The 27,627-nt window shown below is 31.6% G+C and overlaps 2 protein-coding genes across 3 annotated transcripts in view; one reads left to right on the top strand and one right to left on the bottom strand.

The window, feature by feature from the left end:
- LOC126737030 (cytoplasmic dynein 1 light intermediate chain 2) overlaps window positions 1–24,824 on the bottom strand; it is a 41,460-nt gene extending 16,636 nt beyond the window's left edge. Inside the window, exons 1-9 of one of the 2 annotated variants that reach the window (XR_007660857.1) lie at window positions 24,566–24,824; window positions 24,224–24,400; window positions 22,889–23,063; window positions 22,646–22,832; window positions 22,476–22,589; window positions 22,237–22,423; window positions 22,044–22,182; window positions 20,371–20,511; window positions 18,314–18,494 (exon numbers count right to left, since the gene is read on the bottom strand). Coding sequence is in view for 1 of the 2 variants with exons in the window: in XM_050441718.1 (XP_050297675.1) it covers window positions 18,346–18,494; window positions 20,371–20,511; window positions 22,044–22,182; window positions 22,237–22,423; window positions 22,476–22,589; window positions 22,646–22,832; window positions 22,889–23,063; window positions 24,224–24,400; window positions 24,566–24,733 (1,437 nt within the window). In the remaining variant the exon portion in view is untranslated. Of the gene's footprint in view, window positions 1–17,887; window positions 18,495–20,370; window positions 20,512–22,043; window positions 22,183–22,236; window positions 22,424–22,475; window positions 22,590–22,645; window positions 22,833–22,888; window positions 23,064–24,223; window positions 24,401–24,565 lie in introns of those variants that run through there. The other variant, XM_050441718.1, reaches the window with a different exon arrangement.
- LOC126737027 (lysosomal alpha-mannosidase-like) lies at window positions 27–17,880 on the top strand. Its single transcript, XM_050441709.1, has 16 exons — window positions 27–261; window positions 322–403; window positions 465–650; window positions 2,809–3,014; window positions 3,084–3,223; window positions 4,408–4,541; window positions 4,608–4,815; window positions 4,884–5,089; window positions 5,144–5,340; window positions 9,241–9,449; window positions 9,523–9,845; window positions 9,899–10,184; window positions 10,241–10,376; window positions 10,666–10,787; window positions 11,144–11,293; window positions 17,610–17,880. The coding sequence occupies exons 1-16, from the start codon at window positions 66–68 to the stop codon at window positions 17,811–17,813; spliced, it is 2,985 nt and encodes a 994-aa protein (XP_050297666.1). The 5' UTR covers window positions 27–65; the 3' UTR covers window positions 17,814–17,880.
- Window positions 24,825–27,627: the final 2,803 nt, after the last annotated feature.

Here is a 27,627-nt window from a genome sequence, read left to right as displayed (position 1 = left end):
AGTGTTTTTATTATCAACGCGATATAAAACGTTAGTGGTTTGGAAAAGATAACGTTTAGTTCAAAATGAATGTTCGAACGGGCCTCTTGTGTATTTTCGCGGTCATTTCGGTGGCTTCCGGTTTTCGCATTAGAGTAAACGAAGAAACTAGTTGTGTAAAATGCCACGATACAGACGAAAATAAGATAAATGTACATTTGGTTCATCATTCACACGACGACGTCGGATGGCTTAAGACTGTTGATCAGTATTATTGGGGATGTAAGTAATGTGTTTTTTTCTAATTGTGGCATTTTCCAAATCATTTGTTTTATTAAACAGTAAACTATACAATCGTAAATGTTGGAGTGCAGTATATTATAACCTCAGTGGTAAACGCGTTATGGGATCATCCAGAAAGAAGGTAAATACCATTATAAATAATGTATAAAAACTTCTTTTTAAATTGATTTAATATTTCAAAGGTTTATTCAAGTAGAGACAGGATTTTTCTGGATGTGGTGGAAAAACCAGGATGAGGTCATGAGAAATAAGATGAAAACCTTGGTGGAAAATGGACAGTTGGAAATTATTAACGGGGGTTACGTGATGAACGATGAAGCTTGCGTGAATTATCAATCAACAATAGACCAATTTACATGGGGGTTCAGGTAATATCAAATTAAATGAGATATTTATTTTTTAAATTAGAAAAACTCAAATATAAAATTAATATTTTATATAAAAGAAATTATCTATATATTATTTTAATTATGTTGTGCTTTTTTCAGTTATCAGCATTAACAGTTTTTAATAGTAGTATATAGAGTCGTATAAAAATACATATATAGGTTATTTTAATCAACGCACTAGAAGCAAATTATCTTTGATTATTTACATATTAAACCGAATTACACGTTTTAAATTTCTACTATCTATCTATTTATTTGATAACTTTTAGGTCTTTTACTATTTTACCAGGAATAATAAAATAACCATTGTTATTTTTATATGGTTTGAAGGCAATAATGAAGCTCCTTTTTCGGGGAAACTAAACTTTTTGTTTCTTTTCACCTTATGTTATTTTTATGTTAAATGCTCTTTAAATTTCAACTTAATTATTATCCAAGAGCTAAAAAAAAGATCTGTTTTATCATAAAAACATTTTTTAAGAAAGTACAAACATTACAAAAATTTAAAAGGTGAATGTTAGCTCGCTAGTAGTTACTCAAAATTAGTACTCTCTTAACATTTGCTTTCGAATCGAGTTAAGTAAATAAAATTGCATTTAATTTGGCAGCAAATTATGCCAAGTAGATCTTACATAAATACCACCTAAGCAAAATAATTATGTAATTGTGTTATGTTCATAAATTAATATTTTACTTAAATATTGCTATTTAGTCCATAAAAGCGTAGGATACGATATGCATTCAAGAAGATCCTGGTTTTTTAATGGAAATAATTTCGACAGTTGAGGCTTAACTCCATATATTTTAAAGGAAATAGGATTTCAGCACGTTTTTTACCTCCAGAAAGATTTATAATAGGTAGATAAACTTGGAAAATACTTTTACATTATAGGCCACCATTGAATCTCCGAGTATACGAATTCAGAAATGTTTCAAAGCAACTTGAAAACATAGACATAAGACAATAGGTATAAGACAATATTAGGAGGTAAGATTTAGAAACTCATTATGAATCCAAAAATTCTAACAAAAACAGGCGATGGTAAGTTTTAGTATTAATGTGGTAAAAATTATTTAGATCATTAGATCACAAGCAATACTTTATGTTACCAGATTTTCAAAAAAATCCGATATTGCTTAACTTACCACCTACCGTAATACACCGTATATATTTACAGGATGTTTAATGGAAAAGGAGATGTTTTAAAGTAGAAGTTATGCAGCACGTTATGCAGAGTGTTTAACAAAGAAAAAAACACTTTTTTAATTCACCTCTAACTTCTACTTCTAGAACAACTACTACATTGTTATTCTAGATTTGGTGTATTTATTGTGGCCTACCTGAAACTTACGACTACGAAAATAAAAAAATCCAATATTTAGTAAATTTTTCAGGGTGAAACAATACACTGAAAACTCTCGCTATATATTTCAAATGTTATTTTAATAGCGAACTATATAGGGCCATAGATTATTAGGTATAATTTCTGTTTGCATTTGAAATATATCGCTTTCCCAATGAAACACCATGTAGAAAGACATTAATTAATTATAAAAAAGTATCATATCTACTATATAATAGACGAGATGCAACAAACAAACCTATAACTTGGACTTTAAATACCTGGAAGACTACAAAATTACTGCAAAGGCCTAAAACGCGAAAAACTATTTCCAACTTCTGGATGACATAAAAACAATTCAATAATTTAATTAAAAATAACATTAAATATGTCATTAACATTTCCAAATAAACATTTCAAAATAATTCGCTTAAGATTTGGTACATTTAAATATTGGCTGTATGTTGTATGATTCATTTACGATTTGTGTGATCAGGGTTATTCCGACTTTTTAGCATTTAATGCTCTAAATGAAATTCTTGACTCATATAATATACTTTAATAATTGCACGATAAAAATTAAAAGGTTACATATTTCGCCCAACTAGGGAAGCGTCACACACAAACATGTTTTCGTTTCTTAGATCTGAATGATGCCCTGGTTGGACCAAACATGTAACCTTGTGACTTATGTTCTATAGATACCGTCTCCGCGAAAAATGGAAAATTTTATTAATTTATATACTTACACATTTTCTTCTGTTACTCTTTTTAACAATTAACAATTTCTCTAGAGTTCTGGATGAGACATTAGGTAAATGCGGAATGCCAACTATTGGCTGGCAAATTGATCCATTCGGCCACAGCAGAGAACACGCATCGATTTTATCGAAAATCGGATTCGATGGTCTGTTTTTTGCTCGGTTAGATAACAACGATCGGGAGACTAGGAAAAATGAATCGAACATGGACTTTTTGTGGAAAACTAGTGCGAATAAAGGTGATAATTTTTTTATAAAAACTCACTATCTATCAGTATAATCTAAGGATTTATCTGTTTATTATTTAGACGACAGCGTTATATTTGGTAGTATGTTCGGACCAGACAATATCTACTATCCACCCTCTGGATTTTGTTTCGACGTTTTATGCGGGGATGATTCTATTGACGATGATGTTACTAATGATGCTTACAATTTAGAAAAAAAGGTGATTAATAATAATAATTTAATATACGAATCGCTCCCTAGGTAGGCTATAAGTGTTTTTATAGGAGATAAAAAATCCATTAATAATGTTTTGGTTTATTGTTCAACTATATTCTCAGATTTTAGATATTATCATGTCATATCAATGGAGTTCCACATCATTCTTAAGAGGGGATGAACAGTTTTATTTTAAATCAGATTTGCATTACTTCAGAATCCTAAGTAATTACTCTAAATTTTAAAAGATGATCTAATGAAATAAGATAATACTTGTCTAGTAGCAAAATAGTACATAATTCCCACAAAGTTGTTACCGAACCCCTATTTGTCATACAATTTTTCAATCGGCAGGTATGGCACATATTTAATCCCATTAGATATTTTGATGTGTTCAAATATCACTTTTTACTGAGGTACCTTTTCAGTTCTTAAACTTACTTAAAATAAAACAATGTTCAAATTATTGGTCATATGCCTAGAGAATTATTTAAACCATAAGTTATTCTGTGGTTGAATATGAAAAGTTAATTGTTACCTTAAATCCTGCTTTGCCAAGTTAAAAAAACAATTTAATAAACCATTAACTGACTTAAATAAAAGTGTTAATTCAAGAGGAGTTAATCAAATCATACTGTTGTTGTCGACTTATAAGAATTATGGTGAATTAACCTAAGTACGTGCTTAAAAGTACATACCGTTAAAAATATATGCTATACTCTATAGTCTGTAGTCAAAATCATGTAATTTTGAATATGATGTCAAAACTATTAAACAATTCTCCTTAAACTTGCCTCTGGTGAGAAGTATTTGAGGGCAATTTCTCATAACACCGAGCATTTTACTACAAGTGTAAAATAAGGTAAGTTGCATTTCCAGCAAAGTATATTTGAACCGAACATAAATCAGATCGAGTTAAACATATAATGTTTCATTTAGATTCATTAAGTTGAATTTTCTTATCCATCGTATATTATTTAAATATCTTAAGCTTTTCCTAAAGATCCACTTGCATTAAGCAGAATTTAAAGTTTGGTCAAAAGTCTCAAACTTCCAATCATCAGACCTGACCAACAGTTTCAACTTACATTCGTGAAAAACAGCAACTTTAAGACGTGTGCACTACGGATATACTTTCGTATCCGATAATTTGATAAATACATACAGTTTTTCATTTTTAAATTTTAGGTTGCTGACTTTGCTGCTTACATCAAATCATATACAAAATACTACAAAACTAAGAACATCCTCATTACCATGGGCGGTGACTTTCAATATCAAGCCGCCGAAATAAATTTCCAAAATTCTGACAAACTTATCAGGTATAAACGTTATTCTTCGCCATAACTTCATCTAAGAGACCTGCTTATAGCCAAATTAAATTTTAGGGCGTTCGAAAACCACACCGAAATCAAACTATTATATTCAACACCCTCATGTTACTTAAAAGAAGTTTACAAAATTAAACCATCTTTAGTGACGAAAACCGATGACTTCTTCCCCTATGGTAGTGCCGACCATACCTACTGGGCAGGATATTTCACATCCAGGCAAAACTTTAAGAGGTTCGAGCGTATAAGTCATAATGTTTTGCAGGTGAGTTCACACGATATCCGGAAAAAAAATTAAATATTCTTTTAATAAGTAAAAAATATATTCTTTAGGTAGCAAAACAAGTATCCGCTTTAGCTCTTGCCTCGAATAAAAACGTCAGTGTAGAGCCAATTAACCGACTTAGCGAAGCGATGAGTATAGTTCAACATCATGATGCCATAACTGGAACAGAAAAGCAACATGTAGCACACGATTACACGAAAATACTTTCCCGGGCTGTAACTCAAGTTGAAAATAAGTTTACAGAAACTATTGGGTATGTATTTTTTACTGTCAAAAGGCTTGAGTTGAAGTTGGGTTTTATTTTTAGAAAACATTTATTGGGAATAGATCTGTCTTCGTATACAACACTTTCTTCATGCCATTTGGCTAATATGAGTATATGTGCGGTCACACAGACTGCGGACCAATTCGTTGTTGTCATTTACAATCCTTTGTCATGGGTGGTTAATCAAACTGTAAGACTACCGGTTGAAAATGGTAGTTATACTGTTAGCTCATCAGATGGTAAGTTTTTTTCTGAAATAATATTTATAAATGCATCAAATACTCAGGACAACTGTTTCCTGTTTCCTGGAGAGTCCATTTTATAAATAGGTCAGTCACTATATCGCCATGAAGGCAGGACTTTTAATAATAAACTATTTTTATTTAGCCCCAAGTTGCTGCTGGGTCTTGAAAGGTGTATGAAGTGTAACTCAAAAGTAATCAAAAAGAAACATAATTTAATCTGTGTTCTACCAGCTAAGAGTTTAAAAGACAAGTGCAGAGGACATTTGAGAGAACCATCAGTCACATCAAAGGCTTTACTATAATCTAGTAAAATAATGATTTATTCTTTATTTTTATTATTAACAGATTCATTGATAATAGTGAATCCTTTGAATATGCTGAAAGATGCCGACTTTGGCAATCCAAAACTTCTTCAAGACGAAGGTCTCTTATACAAGGTGTCCAAAAAGGGTATTAGCAATGTAATGTTTGCACAAACCAATGAAACCATATTTCTATGATCATTTATTTATGGCAAATTAATGTACAGTCAATGGAAATTTATGAACCAAAAACAATGTTATCTAAATGGTGTCCGTTCGAAAACGAAGATTATTGATAACCCGTCCACATATTTCCCTTGATATTAATCTTATTTGCTCCTGGATATTTTGCTTTAATTGATTTGTATCAGCCGGATTATTCTCGTAGACCTTACTTTTGAGGTAACCCCATCAGAAATAATCAAGTGGCGACAGGTCCGGGCTCCTAGAAGGCCAGTTAATATTGCCTCTTCTTGAAATGACTTTATTGGGGAATAATTGTTAAACAGCTTCAATTGCCCGATTTGACGTATGGCATGTCGCACCATCCTGCTGAAACCAGGTTTCTAAGTTAAAACCTTGAAACTGTCGGAGAGATAGTGCAAGAAAATCTTGTAACATTGCACAATACCGCTCGGTATAAACGGTAAGTGCCCGTCCATTTTGATCTTCAAAAAAATACGGCCCAATTATTCCATCAGCAGACATAGCAGCCCATACGACCACTTTGGGGCTATGCAGTGGACATTCGTGTTTTCTGCGAGGATTAACGTCAGACCAGTACCTGCATTTTTGCATATTTACGTGGCCATTTACATGAAAATTAGCCTCATCACTGAATAAAATGTTATTGAAATCGACGAATCGTTCCATCATTTCATTGACAAATTCTAACCGTGTATTGTAATCCCTCGGTTTTAATTCCTGCACTAACTGTATCTTATATGCATGCAGATGCAAGTCTTTGGTCAAAATGTTATGTAAAGGTGATCTTTTGAGAGTAGTCGTCTGACTTCGCTTCTGATTGACGTACTCGTTCGATGTTTTCTGCACTTCTTACGATTCGTGGGCGGCCTGGATTATGAATTTTCATTGTGGATCCAGTAGCTTCAAACATTCTGATCCATTTTCTAATAACATCAAGGCTAGGTGATTGATTGGCAATTGGTAATGAGCGCGATATAGACGGCGTGCTGTCACGATTGAATTATTGTTTTGGTAAAATGCACGTACACAAAAAGCGCGTTGCTCTCCGGTAAACTGCTCCATTGCAACTGAAATTCCTTTAACCCGTTTACATTTTGACTCCCACCGTAAGTGGCGACGTTGCCTTAAAATTAAATACACAAATAAAGTGCTGATACCCTATTTGGACACCTTGTATATATTCTGTAAGAGAAGCAACTTTAGGAATGGCTTAGTTAAATGAAACCACGTTCATGAAAGTACAAATTTAAAATAGTCCACCAAAGCAAATTGACTTTTTTATAATGAATAGTACAAAGCCGTTATATTAAGTAGAATAGCGGTTATTTCGTGCGCATTTCAATATGGGACATCAATGCGGTTCAGAAAAATCCTCGTCCTTCAGCTAAGGATAAGCGATACCTCTAAGACTTTCTTTGTCACTCTTACAAATTATCAATTGTTCAAGAACTGAATGAAAATCATTTGAATTGTTGATAACGAATGTAGATTTTCAGGAACACACTAGTTTCGAGACTGAAGATGAATCTCTAGAACTTAAAGAAATGCTTTTTCAATATTTTAGTTTAAAAGGGAGACTAATAAAAGGCCATTCAAAGGAGACCATATTCTTTATGTACAGGAAATCAAGAGTTTAGCTCTTTTAGAAGAACTCTTCCAGGCAATTGAAGAAATTAAGTGTTAAATTTTTAAAGCTGTCATTATTATATTGGTTTTTACGTCTTGGATGAACTCTAAAGAGATTGGTCTTGTCTCATCATTCTATCTGTTGAATGGCGAATTTCCTTACAGAATATAAGAAAGTCATGACTGGATAAATCTCGGTGCTGAAATCAATGGCAGAATGTCGAAATTTGAACTGTAATCGGTAAATTACAGTTAAAAGCAATTCATGTATTTCTGACTAATTTTGACAATTTGCTGGAGATTTTAAGAAGATTTGAATACCACTTGAATCTCACATATTAAATTCGGAATTTTTTTCTTATGAAGGCAATTTTTATGATTTCTTCGACTTTTAACTATTGACAGGACCATAATAAGTGAACTATTGGCCATAAGTTCACTTAAGAATCGTCATGGATTTCTAGAGCCTCACCAAGACTTATCAGAAGTCAGAGAACTTGGAAATATCAATGAGCCACCTTGGTAAGGTTAAGAAAGTACTAGTAAATTTTTACCCATAGCGTTTTTTAATTAAAAAAAAACAGAAGTAAATTTAGGCGATTTAATAATTTAAATCAGAAAGAATTGGATTGAATTAATAAAAGTACTAAAATATTTGAATTGTTCTACTCAACTTCTGGAACTTTATGATTAAAACTCTGTAAGTGGATTAGTTATGTGTGATAAATTCGAGTTAAATCGATGTGCATGATGAGGCTTATGTAAAAAAGCAGAATTTGCTACTGATGTTCAGAAAATCCCAAAGAACTCCACCAACGACCCCTTTATAGTCTTAGATTACTGCACAAAAGACAAATATAAGGTTACTGTTTGGTGCGGAGTGACACTATTCGGTACAAATGGCCCCTATTTTTTTGAGGACCTGAAAATCCTCTCACAGTCAATTCGCAATGTTATGTAGAAATATTAAATACATTTTTGAAAGCGAATGACGAAGCTCATCGATTTAAATACTGTATGGTTCCAATCAGATGGCGCCACAGCATGAGCGTCAATAGCTCAATTGCGAGTACAGTCATTTCGCGGAATGGAGATGTTCCTTGGCCGGCGAGATCTCCCGATCTTACGGCTTGTGACTATTGGTTTTGGGGTTATCTTAAGCTTAAGATCTATTTAACGATACCAAGAGGGCCATAGAAGAATTGAAAGGAAACATTCGCAATGAAATTAGCGTAATACCACTGGGTATGCTACAGCGCATAATGGAGAATTTGCGAAACTGTTTAGAACATTGTGTCCGCAGTGAAGGACGTCATTTCAGCAAAATTATTTTGCATGAATAAAATGGCATGTAATACACTTTAGATAATTGATATGTAAACATCTTAAAAGATACATTTGTGGTTACATATTAAAAGGATCCTTTGGCGCACTCTGTATATTGTTGTGCACCCTGTATGAGTTATGTGTGGAATTGTTTTGGGACAAAATAATTGCCTGTTAATTTGCTTATCGAATTAGGAACTCAATGTATAATGCCAGGCTAAATTGCACTACAGATGTTCAAGAAATAACAAATGTTTGGAAATTCAATTATGATTTATGTAATTATGTGTCCAGAGCCTTTCATCTGCTCTTATGTCTCAGGAGGAATGCATGAATATCATACAGGCAGCATGCTTTAATTTAATTAATCTACCTTAACCTGAGTGTATTTTTTCTACATACACAACTCTACCAATAAACAATTTTTTTTTAGGAAATCTATCCCACGATGTCTTATCTCCCATAAATGATTTTTCGTATGTTACTCTAAAAAATGTAACTCCTGCCAAACGTGAACTCGTTTTTATAGCATCTAACTTACCCCCATTTGGTGTTCGATCATATTATGTATCGAAAGTAGCAGAAGAGACTGGCAACAACATTTATCAAAACTTAGACAACATCCTAAAGTTCGGTAACGAGGTAAGCATTGAATTTTTGTCATAAATCATTTTATTGTAAGCTACTGTATAAAATCTACCCTAATAAATTTTAGAACATTGGGTTTGAAATTAGCAACGATACAAATCTGCTAAAGTCGGTGACCATGAATGGAAAAACCCTTGAAATCACTCAAACATTTTTGCATTATGTCAGCCACAACGGGACAAATGATACAGACCCTTCAGGTGCATACATCTTCAGGCCAGATGGAGAAGCTATACCATATAAAAATGTCCAAATAATATCGAAAATTCAAGGAGATGTCGTTGATGAAGTGCACCAAAAGTTTGATGATGGAATCACACAAATTATTAGGGTGTACAAGGGCTCTCAAAATTATATTGAGTTCGATTGGCTTGTAGGACCATTAGATATGTAAGTTAAACATTTTCATAATTAGGAACAACATATTTTGAGTATTATTTTAGATCTGATAAAAGGGGAATAGAAATTATCTCGAGGTTTACAGTACAAAACTTCAATAATAATCAAAAATTCTATACAGACTCTAATGGGAGAGAAATGATAGAAAGGATCTTAAACTATAGGCCAACATACTCTTATAACCATACCTACGAACCAATTGCCAGTAATTATTACCCCGTAACATCAAATATTCTTATTCGTGATGAAAAGCAAAATTTAGAGGTCGCTATTTTAAATGACCGTTCACAGGGAGGGAGTAGTTTGGCTGAAGGAGAAATTGAATTAATGGTAATTGAACATCTTAAAAATAAAAAAAGTTTAATTTTTGGTTATCTATTTAAAAGGTTCACAGAAGAATGCTTAAAGACGATAATAAGGGAGTGGACGAACCTTTAAACGAAACTGAATTTGGTCAAGGAATAGTTGCCAGAGGACAACATTATCTAGTTCTGGGACCCAGCTCTGACATTTTAAGTGACGGTAAATTGTTTTTTTTTAGGAAATATCAAAAGTGTACTATACTTTTAAATGTGATCCCTTAAGTTCGGGTTTAAGTTTTGTGGGTCTAGGTAGTCTATATACAACCAAGATTTATCAAACTATTTTTAACAAAGATGTTGGGAGTAACAGGATTGTATAGATGTTTAAGAATTAAGAAATTAAATTATTGGACTTAACGTTATTCGAATATATAGAGTGGTTTTATTATTTTTCTATAAAATTATAATATAAAGCTCTAAGTAAATAAAATCAATTTTGAATGTTTCAGGGAAAACCGTAAGAGCCCAAGAAAGAATTCTTGCCCAAACAATGTTGCAACAACCCTGGATTGGAGTTGCTGATGCCAGTAAAATCCCTGAAGATGAAGTAAATAAGTTACTCACTACAACCGTAAGTAATATTCTGTTATAAATAATTGATAGAAGTTGGGTTATAGTCCAATTCGTTTTATTATCATAATACATAGATTCAATATATTTTATTGAGTAATTTCTCTTTTAACTTTGTCATTAAAATTGTATACGCCTAAAGTTTTGCTTAGGTAATGTGGGGATGTAAGGTACAAACAAGAAGTTAAAAATAGCCCATTAATGGTTTCTTAAATAATTAATATGAATTTTGACAAAGAAACCATTCGTTAATGATTTTGCAACACTCGAAAGGGTTAGAATGAGCATCAAAATTGGAATCAAAATTCTAATTAATGTTAGTTTTCAAAACACTTAATTATTTTTCCGTTAATTTAGTACACCGCTCTAAAGCAACCCACACCCGCAAATATAAACATATTGACCTTTGAACCGTGGACTAACTCTTCTTACCTGCTAAGATTAGAACATATCCTCGAGAAAGACGAGGACCCTAATCTTTCGTCTCCTGTTAGAATTGACATCGAGGTAAGTTAAAATTTGATGATTCTTTTTTTTTTGTGTTAATTATTAGTGGTTACAGTAAACTAGAATTGTTTTAATTTTGTCACATTGAAATTAATATAAAATATTCTAAAGTGGTATAAAGCTATGCTTTACAATTTGCCTATTCCTTTTCCACGCTGACGACTTTAGATCTGAGAAGATTTTTCTACAAATACAATTTATTCTGGATTGTAAACTCCTCCTCATCAATAACTAATAGAATTTTGCAATGAGAATCAATTATATTGAAACTTTGATGAATGTTCTGTATTATCTTTTTCTCGGGGTATTACAACTATTAATAATTTATATAGCTACAAATTAGAAAATTCTTCTTTAAAAAGAGTATCTTATATAAACGAACTAGGGGTCCTATTTGACTTAAAAATGACTTTAAGTTAATGATTGTAGTACAATCTTAGGTTTTATAAAAAGACAACGTGAAAAACTTTCAGAATTATAAAAGAATGATAACACTTTATTAGCACAGTAATATGGAATCCTAGATATAAAAGCAACATTAACAGACTGGAGAAAATCCATAATTTTTTTATGTTATAAAACTCATTTTAGTATTATTTAAGATTATTAACAACTTGTCAAATTCTCCAAATATTTTTTCTAAAATTATGTTTACTATACCTGCTAAGTTCCGACTTAGAAATCATGCTTATTATCACCATAACTCCTCTTTGGTAAGAACGGTAAAAGCTGTTAATTTGCATTTGCACTAGATTTTGTGATTGGTTAAATACTGATGAACCCATATATGTTGAAAATTACAACATCATAGCTAGATACAATAGAACAAACATAACGCATGGAGGCTGGAGGCACATTGATAATGTCCACTAATAACGACTTTTCAGTAGTGACAAAGTTTGATATCTTATTATCTGAAAAATTGTTTGAATTTTCCATTGTTTATAATAATTCACATGATCTCTACATTGTTTGTCTGTATAGAACACCGACTCTGATATACAAAGTTTTAGCCAGAAACTACTAAGCTTGCTAGAATCCGTGCCCTTAAAAAGCAAACTAATTTTATGTGGCGACCTTAATATTGACTATTCCAGTGTGTGTGCTGCCCAAGAATCACTCCAGTCTATATTCGAGTCAATGGGCTTGATAATGCACATAGATTCACCCACCAGAATAACTAAAAATAGCTCCACCACCATCGATTACGTAGTATCATCCTTTGCTCCAGAACTCTTAAATTGTACTGTTTTCAGTTCGGGCTTTTCAGATCATGAAGCTATATTAACCAGCTTCTCTTTGGATTCAATTAACAATAGCACTTTGAGTAAATTAGGCCGTGTTTATAACAAAAATAATTTTCTAAATTTTAAAAATCATTGTCTAACGGAAAACTGGAACTTTCTTTCAAATGATGTCAATAATGAGTTCTCCAGATTCTTAAATTCAGAATCAGATATTGCAAGTATATATTTTCCTCTAAGGCGAATTACAACTAAAAAACAATAGCCCTGGTCCTCCAAAGGTCTTCGTGTATCGGCAAAAAACATGCGCTCACTTTCCTACCTAAAGAAGTTCTCAGAATCTATTGCTTTTCATAATTACGTCAAGCAGTATAGGAAAACTTATCTTAAAACAATTAAAGCTGCAAAAGAAATCTATTACAGTTGGAGGCTGGCAAAATCTGGCAATGTAGCTAAAGAAACATGGTCTATTGTTAACGAACTAAGAAATAAGTCTACCTCAACTAGCACTATCTCTACATCACCCGAGGACCTAAACAATTACTTTGTAAACGCGGCAAAAAATCTAATGGCCACCATAACACCTTCTGATGATCCTCTGTCATATCTGTCTAATGAAAATTTGCACAATTTATTTTTTACGCCAGTATCATTTACAGAACTTCAAAGTACAATTAACGAAATAAAAAACAAATCATCAGCTGGTACAGATGGGCTTACTCTTAAAATGTTTTCAAATATGCCTGATTGTACTCTAATCCATTTAGTAGACTTAATCAACATGTCATTTTAAAATGGGGTCTTTCCAAACTGCCTTAAAACTGCAATAATCATTCCACTACATAAAGGAGGATAAAGATCAAGCCTCAAACTATTGTTTAATTGCACTTCTTCCAACCCTCTCAAAGATCATAGAACGCCTGGCTAAAAAAAGGTTTTCGTCATTTTTGTTTAAATATAATATCTTAACCCCTTATCAGTTAATCAGTTACTGAGCAAAAAATGCACCAACGATGCTATGTTCTCCCTATTTAACAGCGTTTATTCAAATATCAACAAAAATTACTTAACAGCAACAATTTTCTGTGACTTTTCAAAGGCTTTCGATTGCGTAAATCATATTATTTTAATTAACAAATTGCAGCACTATGGATTCAGAGGTATATCCCTTCAATGGTTTAAGTCATATTTGTGCAACAGAAGTCAACTTGTAAAGGTCGATACGGCAAGATCTTCTTGTAAACCAATTGAATGTGGGGTACCTCAAGGTTCCGTTTTGGGTCCTATGCTCTTTCTGCTGTTTATAAATGACCTGGCCAGCCTGAACATAAGCGGAAATATCTGTCTTTTTGCTGATGATACTAGCTTCACTTGGAGCAATCCGAATGCAATGGCACTACATACAACAATTTCCAACGACTTGGTCCTCATTAAATCGTGGTGCGATTCCAATTTTTTATGCCTAAATCTCTCAAAAACTAAAGTCTTATCATATAAAACGACCATTTTTCCATTTATTCTAAACAATACCAGTTTGGAGGTTGTTGAGTCTGTCAAGTTCTTGGGTCTTGTTGTGGACGGCTCTTTGAAATGGCATTTGCACATAGATACGTTATCTAAAAAACTAAGCTCGGCATGTTTTGCCATAAGATCAATCTCAAGAGAATTAGGCTTTTTCACGGCCAAAACAGTTTATTATGCCCTTTTTGAGTCACATCTTCGTTACGCCCTTCCATTCTGGGGTACATGCTGCAAGACCCAAATTGAGCGTATATTTAAACTTCAAAAGAGAGCGCTTCGCTACTTATTAGATAGTAGAGCTCACTGCCAAGTAAATTTTATAAAATATAAGATCCTTACTCTTCCCTCGTTATTTATATTTGAATCTGTCTGCCTTATCCGCAAACATGTGTCGCAGATTCCAGAAAGACCATCCCACAGCTATTCACTAAGGAACGTAGATCATAATCTTCATCTGCCAATTCCACGGTCGGAATTAGTAAAGAACTCTATACTTTATGCAATAATAAAAATGCACAACCATCTCCCTTCCGTAATAAAATCGATGACTACTTTTAGTTGTTTTCGCAATGCCCTAAAATCTTTACTACTGCAAAAAGCCCTATATACAGTAGAAGACTTTTAATATTTCCTTTTAAAGCACACACACTGGCGTTATTAGCTACCTATTATATGCAAAATCTTTGCCTGCTTTTTATTGTAGGTTTTTTTTTTTAAGACTAAAGTTTTTGACAATTTTTATACATATAATTGTGTGTATATTTGTATATAAAAATTATTTTATTTATGTATTTCGACCAAATTGTACAATTTGATAATTTTTACAGTATTTTTGTTTTGTTATATACCTATTTACTTTGTGTGTATTTTGTCTGAGTATTTTTTTTTGTAAATGTAAATTTTCTGACAATAAAACAATTTGATTGATTGATTGAGTGATACTGTAACCCTAAACTGTGTAAAATTAAATTTGATTAAGTATTTAGTTAGATATTAGTGGTTAATTTATAATACGTTTAAATTGTTATTATAATATTAGGACACCATTTTTGGATTTTATCTGTTTGTTTCCTGAAGACTAAATAAGTAAATAAAATGTAAAACTTCGGATTACCTTTGAATTTCTGATTAATACTCTTTTTCTTGTGAACAACAATTAATTCGGTCAACAAATATTTCATTTTCATTAATTACTTCATTTATAATTCACTTTGAATTAACGTTTCGCACTTTTAACAACAAAATTCCATACACAGACAACCTTAGCAAAAAATTGTTTAATTTTCCTAAGACTCCATAGTTTACAGAATTTCATTGTCTACAGATTCTGTCATAATATCTCTCAAATTCGATGAATTATTACACTGCACAACAAATCGAAGGTTATTTTATGTTGACTGAAATATTTTTATTGTTTTGTTTAATAATTCGAGGCATCTGATTTCGAATCTGTCGTCAGTTTTACTCTAACAGCTCGAGCTGTTTAGATATAGCTACGTTCTTCTCATTTATCTTTATTTTTGGTTTTTTATCTATTATAGTCGCGTTTTAGATAAATTATTGTAATTTTCATCATGACTTCGCTAAGAAGAGTCTGCATTAACGATCCGAATTGTTTTTGTTATATTTGTGGTGAATATGTTTTTCAAAAATTTCGATTGAATATGTCAGACTTTGTGAAACGAGCGTATTTAGAGTGTTTTGGTTTTCTTTTGGAAACAGATAACAAGTGCTGGGTGCCCAATATTGTGTGCAAAATTTGTGTTGAAGAATTACGTTTATGGGCCACTAAGAAGAGACTCTCTTTTAAATTCCAATCCCCAATGATTTGGCGTGAACCTTTAAATCATCACGATGACTGCTATTTTTGCGTTGTTAATATAAAAGGAATCAACAAGACGAACCGCTCCAAATGGATTTACCCCACATCAACATCAGCTGTGAGGCCTGTAAGGAGCTCAAAAGATACATCTTTACCATTACCATCTACATCTACAGAAAGTTCTGATGAATTGAATGAACTGAGTAGCATGAGCGATGACGAGTTTGTTCCAGAAAATCTCTTTGAACCAACACCATTCGATCAAAGTGCACTTGATGATTTAATTAGAGACCTTGGACTATCCAAAACTTCGTCTAAATTATTGGCCTCCAGATTAAAAGAGAGAAATCTTTTAACTAAAGAAACTAAAGTTTCTTATTACCGCACTCGAGAAAAAGACTTACTTCCCTTTTTCGCTGAGGAGGATAATTTTGTATTTTGTTCTAATATTTCTGGTTTAATGACTGCCATGGGCTTGCAGAAATATGAACCAATCGATTGGCGTTTATTTATTGACTCGTCAAAACAGAGTTTGAAGTGTGTACTATTGCACAACGGAAATAAACTAGGCTCCATACCAATAGCACATTCAACTAAAGTTAAGGAAGAATACCCCACAATAGCACTGGTCATGAACAAAATCAAATATAACAATCATAAATGGGTGATTTGCGTTGATCTTAAGATGGTGAACTTCCTTTTAGGACAACAAGGAGGCTACACTAAATATCCTTGTTTTATGTGTTTATGGGATAGTAGAGCAAAATCAGAACATTGGTCAAAAAAAAAAGAATGGCCCTCTAGGGAAGCACTACTTCCAGGTAGTCTTAATGTTATAAATGAACCTCTAGTGCCACGAGATGTATCATATTGCCACCCCTGCACATTAAACTAGGTTTAATGAAGCAATATGTTAAGGCATTAAATAAAGATGGTGAATGTTTCAAATATATTTCAAGGAAATTTCCAAGTCTAAGTTCAGAAAAACTCAAGGCAGGTATATTTGATGGTCCACAAATTCGCAAGTTGGTAAACGATCCTAATTTCACCAGCTCAATGTCAGAAATTGAGAAGAATGCATGGTATTCCTTTGTTTGGGTTATCCAAAATTTCTTAGGTAATAGGAAGGGTGATGATTACATTGCGCACGTCGAAGAGATGTTGTCACACTTCCAGCGGCTTGGATGTAACATGAGCATCAAAGTGCACTTCCTACACAGCCATTTACACCATTTTCCTGAAAATCTCGATGACATGAGTAAAGAACAGGGTGAACGATTCCACCAAGATCTTCGAACCATGGAGGAACGATTTCAGGGTCGCTGGGATGCACATATGTTGGCCGATTTTTGCTGGAGTATTCAGAGTAGCAGTTCATTCAAAACTAGTAGAAAATCATATAAAAGAAAATTCCTGAGTGTATAGTTCTTGTAATTAAAAATGTTTGTACGTTGAGTGTATTTTTAATTCCCAAAAAATACTCCCTCCTTTTAACTCAAAAACTAGAGCTGACACATATAAACTGATGACATTATTTAATATCAGCATTAAAAATAGGCCTAGAATCATAAAAATATTCCATGCAACATACATGCTGTTGGGCGGTGTTATATATTATTCCACGATCTTAGGCCATTGGATGTTTAATGTCACAATTTATCATCATATTTAGGGCCTTTATTGCATTATTTATAAATGAAAATATTTGCAAAAAAAAAACATTTTTTAGGACCTATTTGCTTCCATCAAAGTCACCGACATAATCGAAACAACACTGGGAGGCAATCGTAAATTGGACTTGGCCAAACCTAAATTCGATTGGAGTTATGAAAATCATAACATTTATAATAATGCGATAAGAAAGGATGGACAAGGAGTAACTTTGGAACCGATGGATATTAAAACTTTTATTATCCAAGTGTCCAATAATTAATAGGAAGAAATAGTTTATTATTGTAATGTATGTGTTCAATTTAAATAGAGGGTGGTAAACAGTAAAACTAGTGATTTATTTTGTAATAGATAGGCTTTTATTACTCAGGTAATAAATTTAATAAAAAAAATTAACAAAAAGCTATAATTAAAGTAGCAAAACAAAAAAATAAACCTATCACAGAAAAAGTACAGTGTTACTAAAATATAAGAAATAAAGCTTAAGCTAGGAGAGGTTATAAATTAAATTTTGTTAATGCCATTACTAAAACAATATTTTTTCTTTTTTCTCCAATTAAATATTAGGGTGAGTATTGTATAATACTATATTGATTATTTCACCGATTTACTATGTATTTAACATTAGATCTTTTTTTAATAACCTTCTAACTTCTAATAAAAGAAGGAGGGATTAAGTGGGTCTTTGAAACCTTATTATAAGTAATAAATATATAATTTCTTTTACAGTTACGTTTGATAAATAATTAAAAAACTACTCACGTACGAAAAAATATTGTAGATTATTAATTTACTTAACAATCCGAGGCATCGAAATCGACACCACTGCTGTTAGGCGTCGAACCGGTACTGGGCGGCGCCGCTGGTTTTTTCCTCGCCAATCTGTCAAGTTCCGCTTGTGCGTCAGAACGCATCGTCGCCTTATCAGGTAACGATTCTGCTCCTAAAAAGGATCACCAATTTAATTACAAAGTATAATAGCCGAGCACTGAACACAAGCAAAATTGATCTATCGATCTGTGTTTGAATAAGCTAAATCATGTATGCTACACAGGGTGTCCCAAAAGTGGACGTCCAAACAAAAGGAAGCTATAAAGGAGGTTATTTACAATCGTACATATTGTCGACGGTTTAACAGTTATTACCTTCTTTCTGATTTTAATAAAAATCTGAAAAAAGATATTTGAAATATTATATAGAAAAAAAAGTCTAGGGTGTTCAGGTCCGGTGAGCGCGGCGGCCATTGGATGGTTCCTTTCCTTCCAATCCTTTGATTATTAAAAGTGAAAAGAGTGGAGTGCATCGTGTTGCAGCCACACATCTTGCACGCCAAGATAGAGATATGTTTTCAAATAAATTGCTCAGGTTATATTGCAAGAAATGTAAATAATCCTCGCCATTAAGTCTTCTTGGTAATTCGAATGGTCTAATTAATTTGTCTTCAATAATTCCCGCCCATAAATTGAAAATTGATGCTGAAACCGATCAGACGAGGATATTGTCTATTACTATACAGCACCTCCTGACAAAACTGATTCCTTTTTTTATAGTCAGTGCTTGAACACGGTACACATGATCAGGTTATAGCAGATTCCTTTGAAGATTCAATAAACTGTGAATTTAGGAAGTCCCGAACGTCTTGATATGCGACAAACAGTTGTTGGATTCTCTGCTGCAATATCCACAATAGCGTGTCCATCACAAAGTCTATAACCACCATTTGTGAAAAACTAAAAACACCATAAACTCCAAAAAGAGAAACGACGCAAAGTGTAAGAAATCTAATAAAAGGTACATAAACAAAGTACATCTTTGAAGGCAACATTTGTAACAAATAACAAGCAAACATGTGAGCATATTCTTTCTATAATTTTTTTATAGACTGCAGGACACTATTTTAATAAAAAAACACAAAAACCGAAATAACTTTTAAACCATCAGCAATCAGATAATATACACGGTTATTTTGATTCCAAATAATCAATCGTCTATAAAATCATAATACTTTTTCGCCATTTTAAAATGCTTTGGAATTGTCAACAATATTTTATAGATTTTATGTGAAGAATACATGTCACATTTATTACAGGTATCTTCAATAGGGGATTTCTGTCTTAGATTAAACTGGTTATTAAATATATTTTCAAAAAACTGAAAACTAACTTGTTTTCTTTGAGGTCAAAAGGTAGAAATTTAGCGTCAGTTTGTAATGCGATACATACGTAGGAAATTTCTTGATATGTTCAATGATTTTGTTTATTTTCTCTTATCTCCAGATTCCTAGCTCATCTTTTATTAGGACACAACGGTTTTTTCTAATGCAGTATTAACTCGCTTCGTGAATATTTGATTATTTATGTAGGTTTCACGACAAACCTCAACGTCACTAAGCAAATATGGCCTAGTAAATGATTTTCCTGGTTCATTCTTAGCTCACCTTCTTTTAATAGGCATTTCTTTAACTGTTTTAGCAATCTAACTCATTTGCAAATCAAGTCATAGATTTTTTGGGAAAAAAGCTCTTTTTCATTCGCTGTTAATAATTATAGAATATTTTTGCTTCTTTTAATTTTCCTTTCACTGTATAATGCGTTTTATTCGAATCTTTAAATTTTTTTCTTGTAGCGAGGGTCTATCTAAGATATTTATGGTGTCGCCCTTTTTTTGGACGTCCTTTCCATTCTCCTTTTTCTTGCTTCAATTTTTCCAGTAGCTCAACTTCTCTAGCGTCGAATAGAGAGCCTAATACATTTTGTTCAAATCATCAAAAAAAAAAAAAAAAAAAAAAAAAAAGAAACATTTATAAACAATCAGCTTACCCGACTTGTTTGCCAATGATGTATTAGGCGATCCGGTCTTCTTATAAAGAAGCGAGTTAAAGAAATTAGCGAGAACACCCTCTCCGCCTGGCGAATTTACCACTTTAGACCCATCTAACTTTCTTGGAGAAGCTTGGATACCTGCAACAAAAGTAAGCCATTTTTAAGAGAAATACTTGTTTTAACGGTTTTTGAGCTAATAATTATTTTCCATATAGAAAAATGATAAAGTCTTATTTAATAGAATTAATTTCAAATAATATATCATGTAAATACTTTTTTTTAAGTTATGCCACCGATGAGTCTTAGCCAACGATTATTGAACATTTCCAGCAACTTTTTGTAATTGTGCATTGGACGGATTTTCCATACAATTTAAGTCAACATATACGATAATCAATTGTTTAAAACTGACTGAACAATTTGAAAGTATTTTGCAGAATTTAGCGATTCTTCGTAAATGTGATACTTTATTTTGTATTCTTTCAGAAGGTATTTTAGCTTTGATCAATAAATATATAATAAAATTATTTTAAATTTGTTCATTGGTTTATTATTGATTCCTCATAGGGTTGATTCTTTTATGGGTTTATTGTTTAATCTAAATCTTTTCTTTAAATTACACATTGCAATTCTCCAAATCATTTAAATTATACAGGTTTATCGTAAGATATTCAACAGATTTTAGAAATTTAAATGATGTAAAAAACATTATATTTCTCTTATGTACACTCAAAATGAGAATATACTGCAGAGGTTTGGTCACTGAGTTCTGGTATACTTATAGCTTAGAAAAAGCACAAAAAAACCTTTAAATATTTATGGTTTAAATGCGATAGTGTTTACCTACCTCAAGGTTTTCCAAATGAATGTTTACTTACTACAAAGTAAACAGTCATTACTACTATATAAAGTTTTCAAGTTCGTAGACGATAGTTCGCTCTTATGTTGCTATACAAATTAAGTCATATTTCTAATGATCGATCGAGTTGTTACCAAATTACATTTCGTTGTACCTTAATATATTTGTAATTTTTGTAATAATGAGATGAACTTTGATATTTTTAATATTACATGAATTGTCATATATCGGATTCTGTAAAAGTTTTGTTAGATGTATGGTAAATTGTATATTCTTGTTCTACTCTATACTCTTTCTTTTGAAAAATAGATTTGACAAGGGATTTTCAATTTGTTTTTGTATATTGTTTCCTTATGGTTGTATATTGTTTCCTTATTGTGAACTATTAATGAATCAATTTTTGCCTTGTAAATGACCTTTGTGTTGCACAATAAATAAAATAAATATGATTACAAATGAATTTTGATAGTTTTTTATTCTTATTCTTTCGGAATGAACAAAAAATAATGAAAAATAATTATTATTAACTGGAAAACAATTAAAGATAAGACAATTAGGAAAAAAGATTCTTCATAAAGTAATTATAAGTCCAAAAATGGTTCTACATAGGTTCTATCTAAAATATGAAGATGATGCTACTGCTTTTAAAAATTACTATACATAATTTAATTATCCATACCTAGTAAATTTTCAAACTGACACCCCACATATGCCTTTAATAAACTTTTCAACTTGTATTACACTAAATATGAATATCTACATTTTTTAAAAAGATTTTTTTAAAAAATACGCTAGCAAATAAAAACCTTACCTCCCATAGGTCCTTGCCTCATTGCCGTCTCATTTATACGAATACCAGGAACGGCTGGACCCCCAAAGGAATTCTGTTGCAATCTGGCTAGGAATGTTTGTTCATCTTCTGCCACAAGTTCTGTTTCTCTATTAATAGCCTATAGAAAAAAATATATTAATTTTTAAATCTCTGATTTGATTTTATTGCATACCTTTCGAGTTGTAGGTTGTACAATTACATCTCTATAATAATCTTCAGGCTTACATGAATGCATATTTTCATACAATATACTGATTTTCTTCAAATTGTCCCAGCCAGCTGGAATAAAAACTGCATCTTTTTCAACAACCAGAGCAGGAGTATGAAAGGGAAATCCATAAATCCTGTGAGTTAAGTACCTGCAAAATAAGGAATATTAGGACATTAGTATTCATTTACTTTAGTACATACTTATAAAGCAGATCACAATTCTTATCTTCCTTAGCACTAGTATAGAACAAAGCAGCTCCATATTGTATACAAAATTTCCTAATCCACTGCTGCATGAAGTCCAAGTGTTCATCCCTATAAAATTTAAATATAAAAATTAAAAATATCTTATTAAGTATTCCCAAACATACCTATAATCATGTTCTTTCTCTAAAGTTTGAATATAATCAGTTTTAGTAACAACAACCACTATATCCAATCCTAAATTACAAGTTAATGTGCCATCCGGTAATGCACTACTATCAATGTCATCTCCATCATCGTCTCCCAGATTTCTGGAGCTTCTTTTCATTGGAGAAGCAGGATCTAGCTCATCACCTAAATAACGGCAATGTACAGTGAAAAAAGTTAGAAACCATCTTAATAATGTATACCGGGTTCAATATACTCCAGCCATTTTTTAATAATTAATTGCTTTCTATTTTGCCTAAAATCGATATCAAGCTTCAGTTTGTCAAGATGATCAGCTAAAACTGAAGCCCAATGTTGTAATTGCTCCAAAATGCCCCATGGAGTTGTCATTGATACTGTGAGAATTATTAAAGTATCCTAAAAAAAAATAATTGATAGTTGCATGTATTTTTGTTATAGGGTTCTCATGACACCCTTGAATTTAGTTTATGTTTTATAATATTAAAGATATACAAGTCACTACTTCAGATTAGGTTGACAAGGCAAATCTGGTGTTGTTCAAATGTTCATGCTCAAATCAAACTTTAAAAATGACATTCAAAGCAAATATATGATTGGAGGCAATGTATCAAGAATTTGTTGAAAGGTTTTTTGCAGAAAAAGTACATGTCAAAAATTATAGTATAAACAACAAAAAGTGTTCAACTCAAATACTTGTATACTAGTATTCTGCAATGAAAACAGTGATGTGAATACAATCATCTACATGTAATTTGTAAAGATTTATTAAGATTTTTTAAAAGAAAGGTTCAGGCAGTAATTAGCAATATGAAATAATTAAACCAAATATATTCCCATCTAATTGTCAGTTATGCACAGGAGTTCCACATAGTGGGAAAAACATTTTCACAAATTAAAAGAACATTCAAGATTGCAACTAACATACCGTTTAATGTAAAAGGACATACAAATATTTAAAAAAGTTACTACCGTTTCATGTTTATACTTAAATTGTTATATTGGTATATTTTTTAGCTTTTAATAAAGATGTAACAATGTGTTTTAATAGATCTATATGTTGTAATTTATTTCTTATGACAAAAATGTAATATATTGGTTAATTTCCATAAAACCCTTTATTAGGTATCCTGTGTTTTACTTTTATAGTATGTAAGTAATACTAGTGTCAACCAATTAAAACAAAATCTGTTATTTAAATACTTAGTCGATTTCATTTTTTTTCTAACTTACTTATGTTTATTTAGTATGTCTACATAGTCTATTTTATATGTTTATCTTTTTCTATTGTAATTAGAGTATAGAAAACTTTGTAATGGGCATTATGCCCATGGATATATGATTAATGAGCGTATATTTTTTACATGAATATAAATTCTCAAAAATTCATTTTCTGATGCTTTTATAGTCTGGGTTGGTTTGGATTGGGATGGGTTAAGTAGGAATTACACAAATTTTAAGAGTTTTTGCATGATTTCAGTTGTAATTAAATCTCAACATATATATTTACTTACTACCACAAATTTTTATAGACAGCCACATACATAAATATTATTTACCTGAAAAGTTTCCTCATTTAAAGCAAATTTCAGTAGATCTGCATGAGCTGGATCACCATCTAAAACCCAGACACTCAATCTTGTATGGTCATCTCGATAATCATCCCTTACATTAATGTAAGCATACTCAAGTCCTGATCCTTTGCTTGAATTCTCTATCCCTTGCAATTTTGCAACCTAAAAATAAGTACTGTTATGTATGATGTATGCCAAAATATGTTATCCATTTTAGGTTTAACATTGATGTGTTTGGATGAATTTAGTGAATTGACCAGTGAATGGCAAGTAGATATACTGAAAGAATCCTGTAAATCATAGAAATTTAAGGCAGTTTTATCTCACCATCGTTGTTTTTCCACTTTCATTGTCTCCCAAGACTACGATTTGCTTGTTGGGGTTCAACTTTGGGTTTCCGTGTTTTTGGACGTCGTTTAAAATACTTTGCCATAAGTTCGTATTTTCTTCACCGTTTCCATCTGTTGTGGTGGAATGTTCGTTCGTTAACGGCATCGTAAATCGTTATTCTCCTTATTAACTTTTTAGAAATTTCTGGGTTTATTTTTCTCACCGAATATTTGGGCGATGACCAATGACCGGTGACAGTGACCGATGACAACTGTCAAAAAATGACATTGACTGTTGCAAATGGAAAAGATGATGGTGATGTAATATCGCGTTTTTCACGTGCTATTTAAGTGCGAAGAAATAAGAGGCATATACCGGGTGGATAAGTTTTCTTTAAAAAGTCCCTTTTCTTTATTTAAGTAAGCGATTTTATTTTTTTAATTTTTCGATTTATAAGCAAGCAGTTTTTTTTTAACGAACAAATAATAATACTAAGAGATCAAGAATACATAGAGAATCCACAAATACTCCGGACGACGACACCAACTACAGAAATGCATATAATTAAGTAGTGTAAGGGTATAATTTTTATAAAGAAATTAGGACTATGAGTATAAATATGAATAGAATTCCTTAAGATTATTTAGGCATACATTCATGTTACCAAAGTAGGTACAACAGGAGACTGGAGTTGTATAGCTTTTTTAAAGTTGTTTGAAAGCTCTTTTGAGTTTAGTATTTAGAAAGTTTTTGTATTTAGAAAGATATATTTTCATTTACAACAGATATTGGTAAATACATAATGTCTGTTGTAGGTATATGAAAATATACCAATGCCTGGCATTGGGAAAATTTATAATTATTTAAATGAAGAGCTACAACTGCCAGTTTCTTTCATTTTAAATTTGTATCTAGTCTGTTTATTTTCCCTATGAAAGATAAGACTATAGGACAGCCTTGAATGCAATAGACCCATATATTAGTCAACATCCAGCTTTCAGTTAATAAATAGTATTGCATAAGTGTACTCTTCCACAAAACACGACAACTATTTCCAATGAGAGGCTTACTGATAGATTAATTTCATGCTGACATTCTAAATTTAGTAGAAACATTTCGGCGTATATCAATTAAGTAGTTTTTATTCAATAAAGTTATATTATTATAAATAAAAAAAGTTTATTTTTTTTATACAAAAAGAATTAAACATTATAAAGAAAGTTATTGGCAAAACTACCCAAGTACGCCTTTATTGTTGCCTGTATGTCACTTTTATTTGTAAAGAAAAATCATTAATAAAATCTATATTGTTTTGACGATTTTAATTATTTACTTGTTTGATTGGATATTACGGTAATACTATTAAATTTCAGAAAAACTTGAAAAAATACGCTCAATTATTGAAAAGAAGAAGAAAATAGACTTATTCACGTATTTAGAAGAAATATGAATTTAAATCTTTAACGATACCTTTCGTTATATTTAATCCACTCTAAGACCAATAATTCTTAAATACAATCATTTACTTGAGGTAAAATAGCTTTTTTTATGTATCCAGGAGCTGAGATTTTATCTATTAACCTCTGAGTTCGTTTCTGTTTTTCAATATCCTACTTAACATTACTTTTAATTGAAATTGAAAAAAATGAAAAAACCTATTTACTGAATATGAAAACCTAATTTAAACCAACTTTTCGGTAGTTAAATCTACTTAAAGAAAATAAAATATTTAGTATGTTATTTTAGTGAACCAGTTTCATTGTTTTTAGTTTTAAGGGTCTTTTTTTCTTGATTGCCAACGATTTAGCCTATATTAGGCCTTCTTCAGAATTGTTTTCTTGCTTGCACACGAGTAGTTCGATATCTTCAAAAACTAGACAATTAGAAAAGCCTTAATTTTTTTATGTTCGCTCTGAAGAAGGCCTAATATAGACAAAATCATTGGCAATAAAGAAAAAAAGATATGAATGGCATGGATTTTACTTAACCCACATCCAACTTAACCCTTAAAAGTTAAAAAAATTAAATTATATAAAAATGTTTCGTGAATCTCCTTATTCTTCTTAAAACACTCAAGCGAAGCCTTTTTTTTACATGTAGTTTAGTTTACCTATACTCTCAGCAAATTATACAAATTATGCCTGGTCTAGACCTCTAGTCCTAAATATTCTGTTATAATTTTAATCTGATATTTGACTGAAAAATTCGCGCGTCTAGTTTTAAATTGGATAAGCAAAGAAAATTTTAATTTCTCTTTTCATATTCATAATGACATCTATATCCGTGTTTTTTAAACATGAATGACATATTAAGCCGTCATCTGCCTGTCACACGTGGAGTTGTGCATATATGACCTACATACTGGAGTGCTATCATACCCCCCCTCAATACCCCCTCAATATTATTCTATGGGTGCTATTCCTGAAAATATATTTAAACACTATGATATTAAGAGCAGTAGAACTTGCAAGCTAGAAGAGAATATAATTGATATATTGCAAAAGCATATAATTAGAGTCGAACGTCAGGTAAGTTCGTTTGATTAAGTAAGAAATTATTATCACTGAAATTATTAATGCAGTGGCGTTGTATTTTTAATGATCCATTATAATATAGTATATCTACTATATCTTATATATACCATTATAATAATATATTAATTAGATAGGTTTGAAACATTTTTTTTTTGCATTCGCTAAACTACTATCCTTTTTTTATACTTTAGCCTTTCCTATACTTGGATAACTAACTTGTTGGAAACAAATGCTTTTCTTATGAAATTAATTTATGACGGTGGTGTTTCTTAACGACAATTGACAGCTGGTGTTAGAGATGTTGAAAAAGTAACTATTCATTACAGGAGTACTCGTTGCTCATTGATACCCGAAGTAACGAATACCGAATTCAAAAACATATGATTACTTTGATTACTACCTAATACCTATACTCTATACTATTTATACAGCATCAAGCGCAGACCACCGTACGTATGTATGCACGTTTTAAAGTTTTTTCATCAGAAGATAATTTTAATTTGGCCAAAGAACACTTGGAAACAG

Source organism: Anthonomus grandis, chromosome 6 (assembly GCF_022605725.1).
Source record: "Anthonomus grandis grandis chromosome 6, icAntGran1.3, whole genome shotgun sequence".
In the NCBI taxonomy this organism is placed as follows: Eukaryota; Metazoa; Arthropoda; class Insecta; order Coleoptera; family Curculionidae; genus Anthonomus; species Anthonomus grandis.
The sequence above is the reverse complement of the archived record's forward strand: the minus strand, read 5'-3'. Positions and strand labels throughout refer to the sequence as shown.

Excerpts from the sequence above, each read along its gene's own strand:
- LOC126737027 (XM_050441709.1), top strand. The coding sequence starts at position 66 with ATGAATGTTCGAACGGGCCTCTTGTGTATTTTCGCGGTCATTTCGGTG. Across the intron at positions 262-321 it reads TGATCAGTATTATTGGGGAT|TAAACTATACAATCGTAAAT; the intron begins GTAAGTAATGTG and ends TTTATTAAACAG. Across the intron at positions 9,450-9,522 it reads TCCTAAAGTTCGGTAACGAG|AACATTGGGTTTGAAATTAG; the intron begins GTAAGCATTGAA and ends AATAAATTTTAG.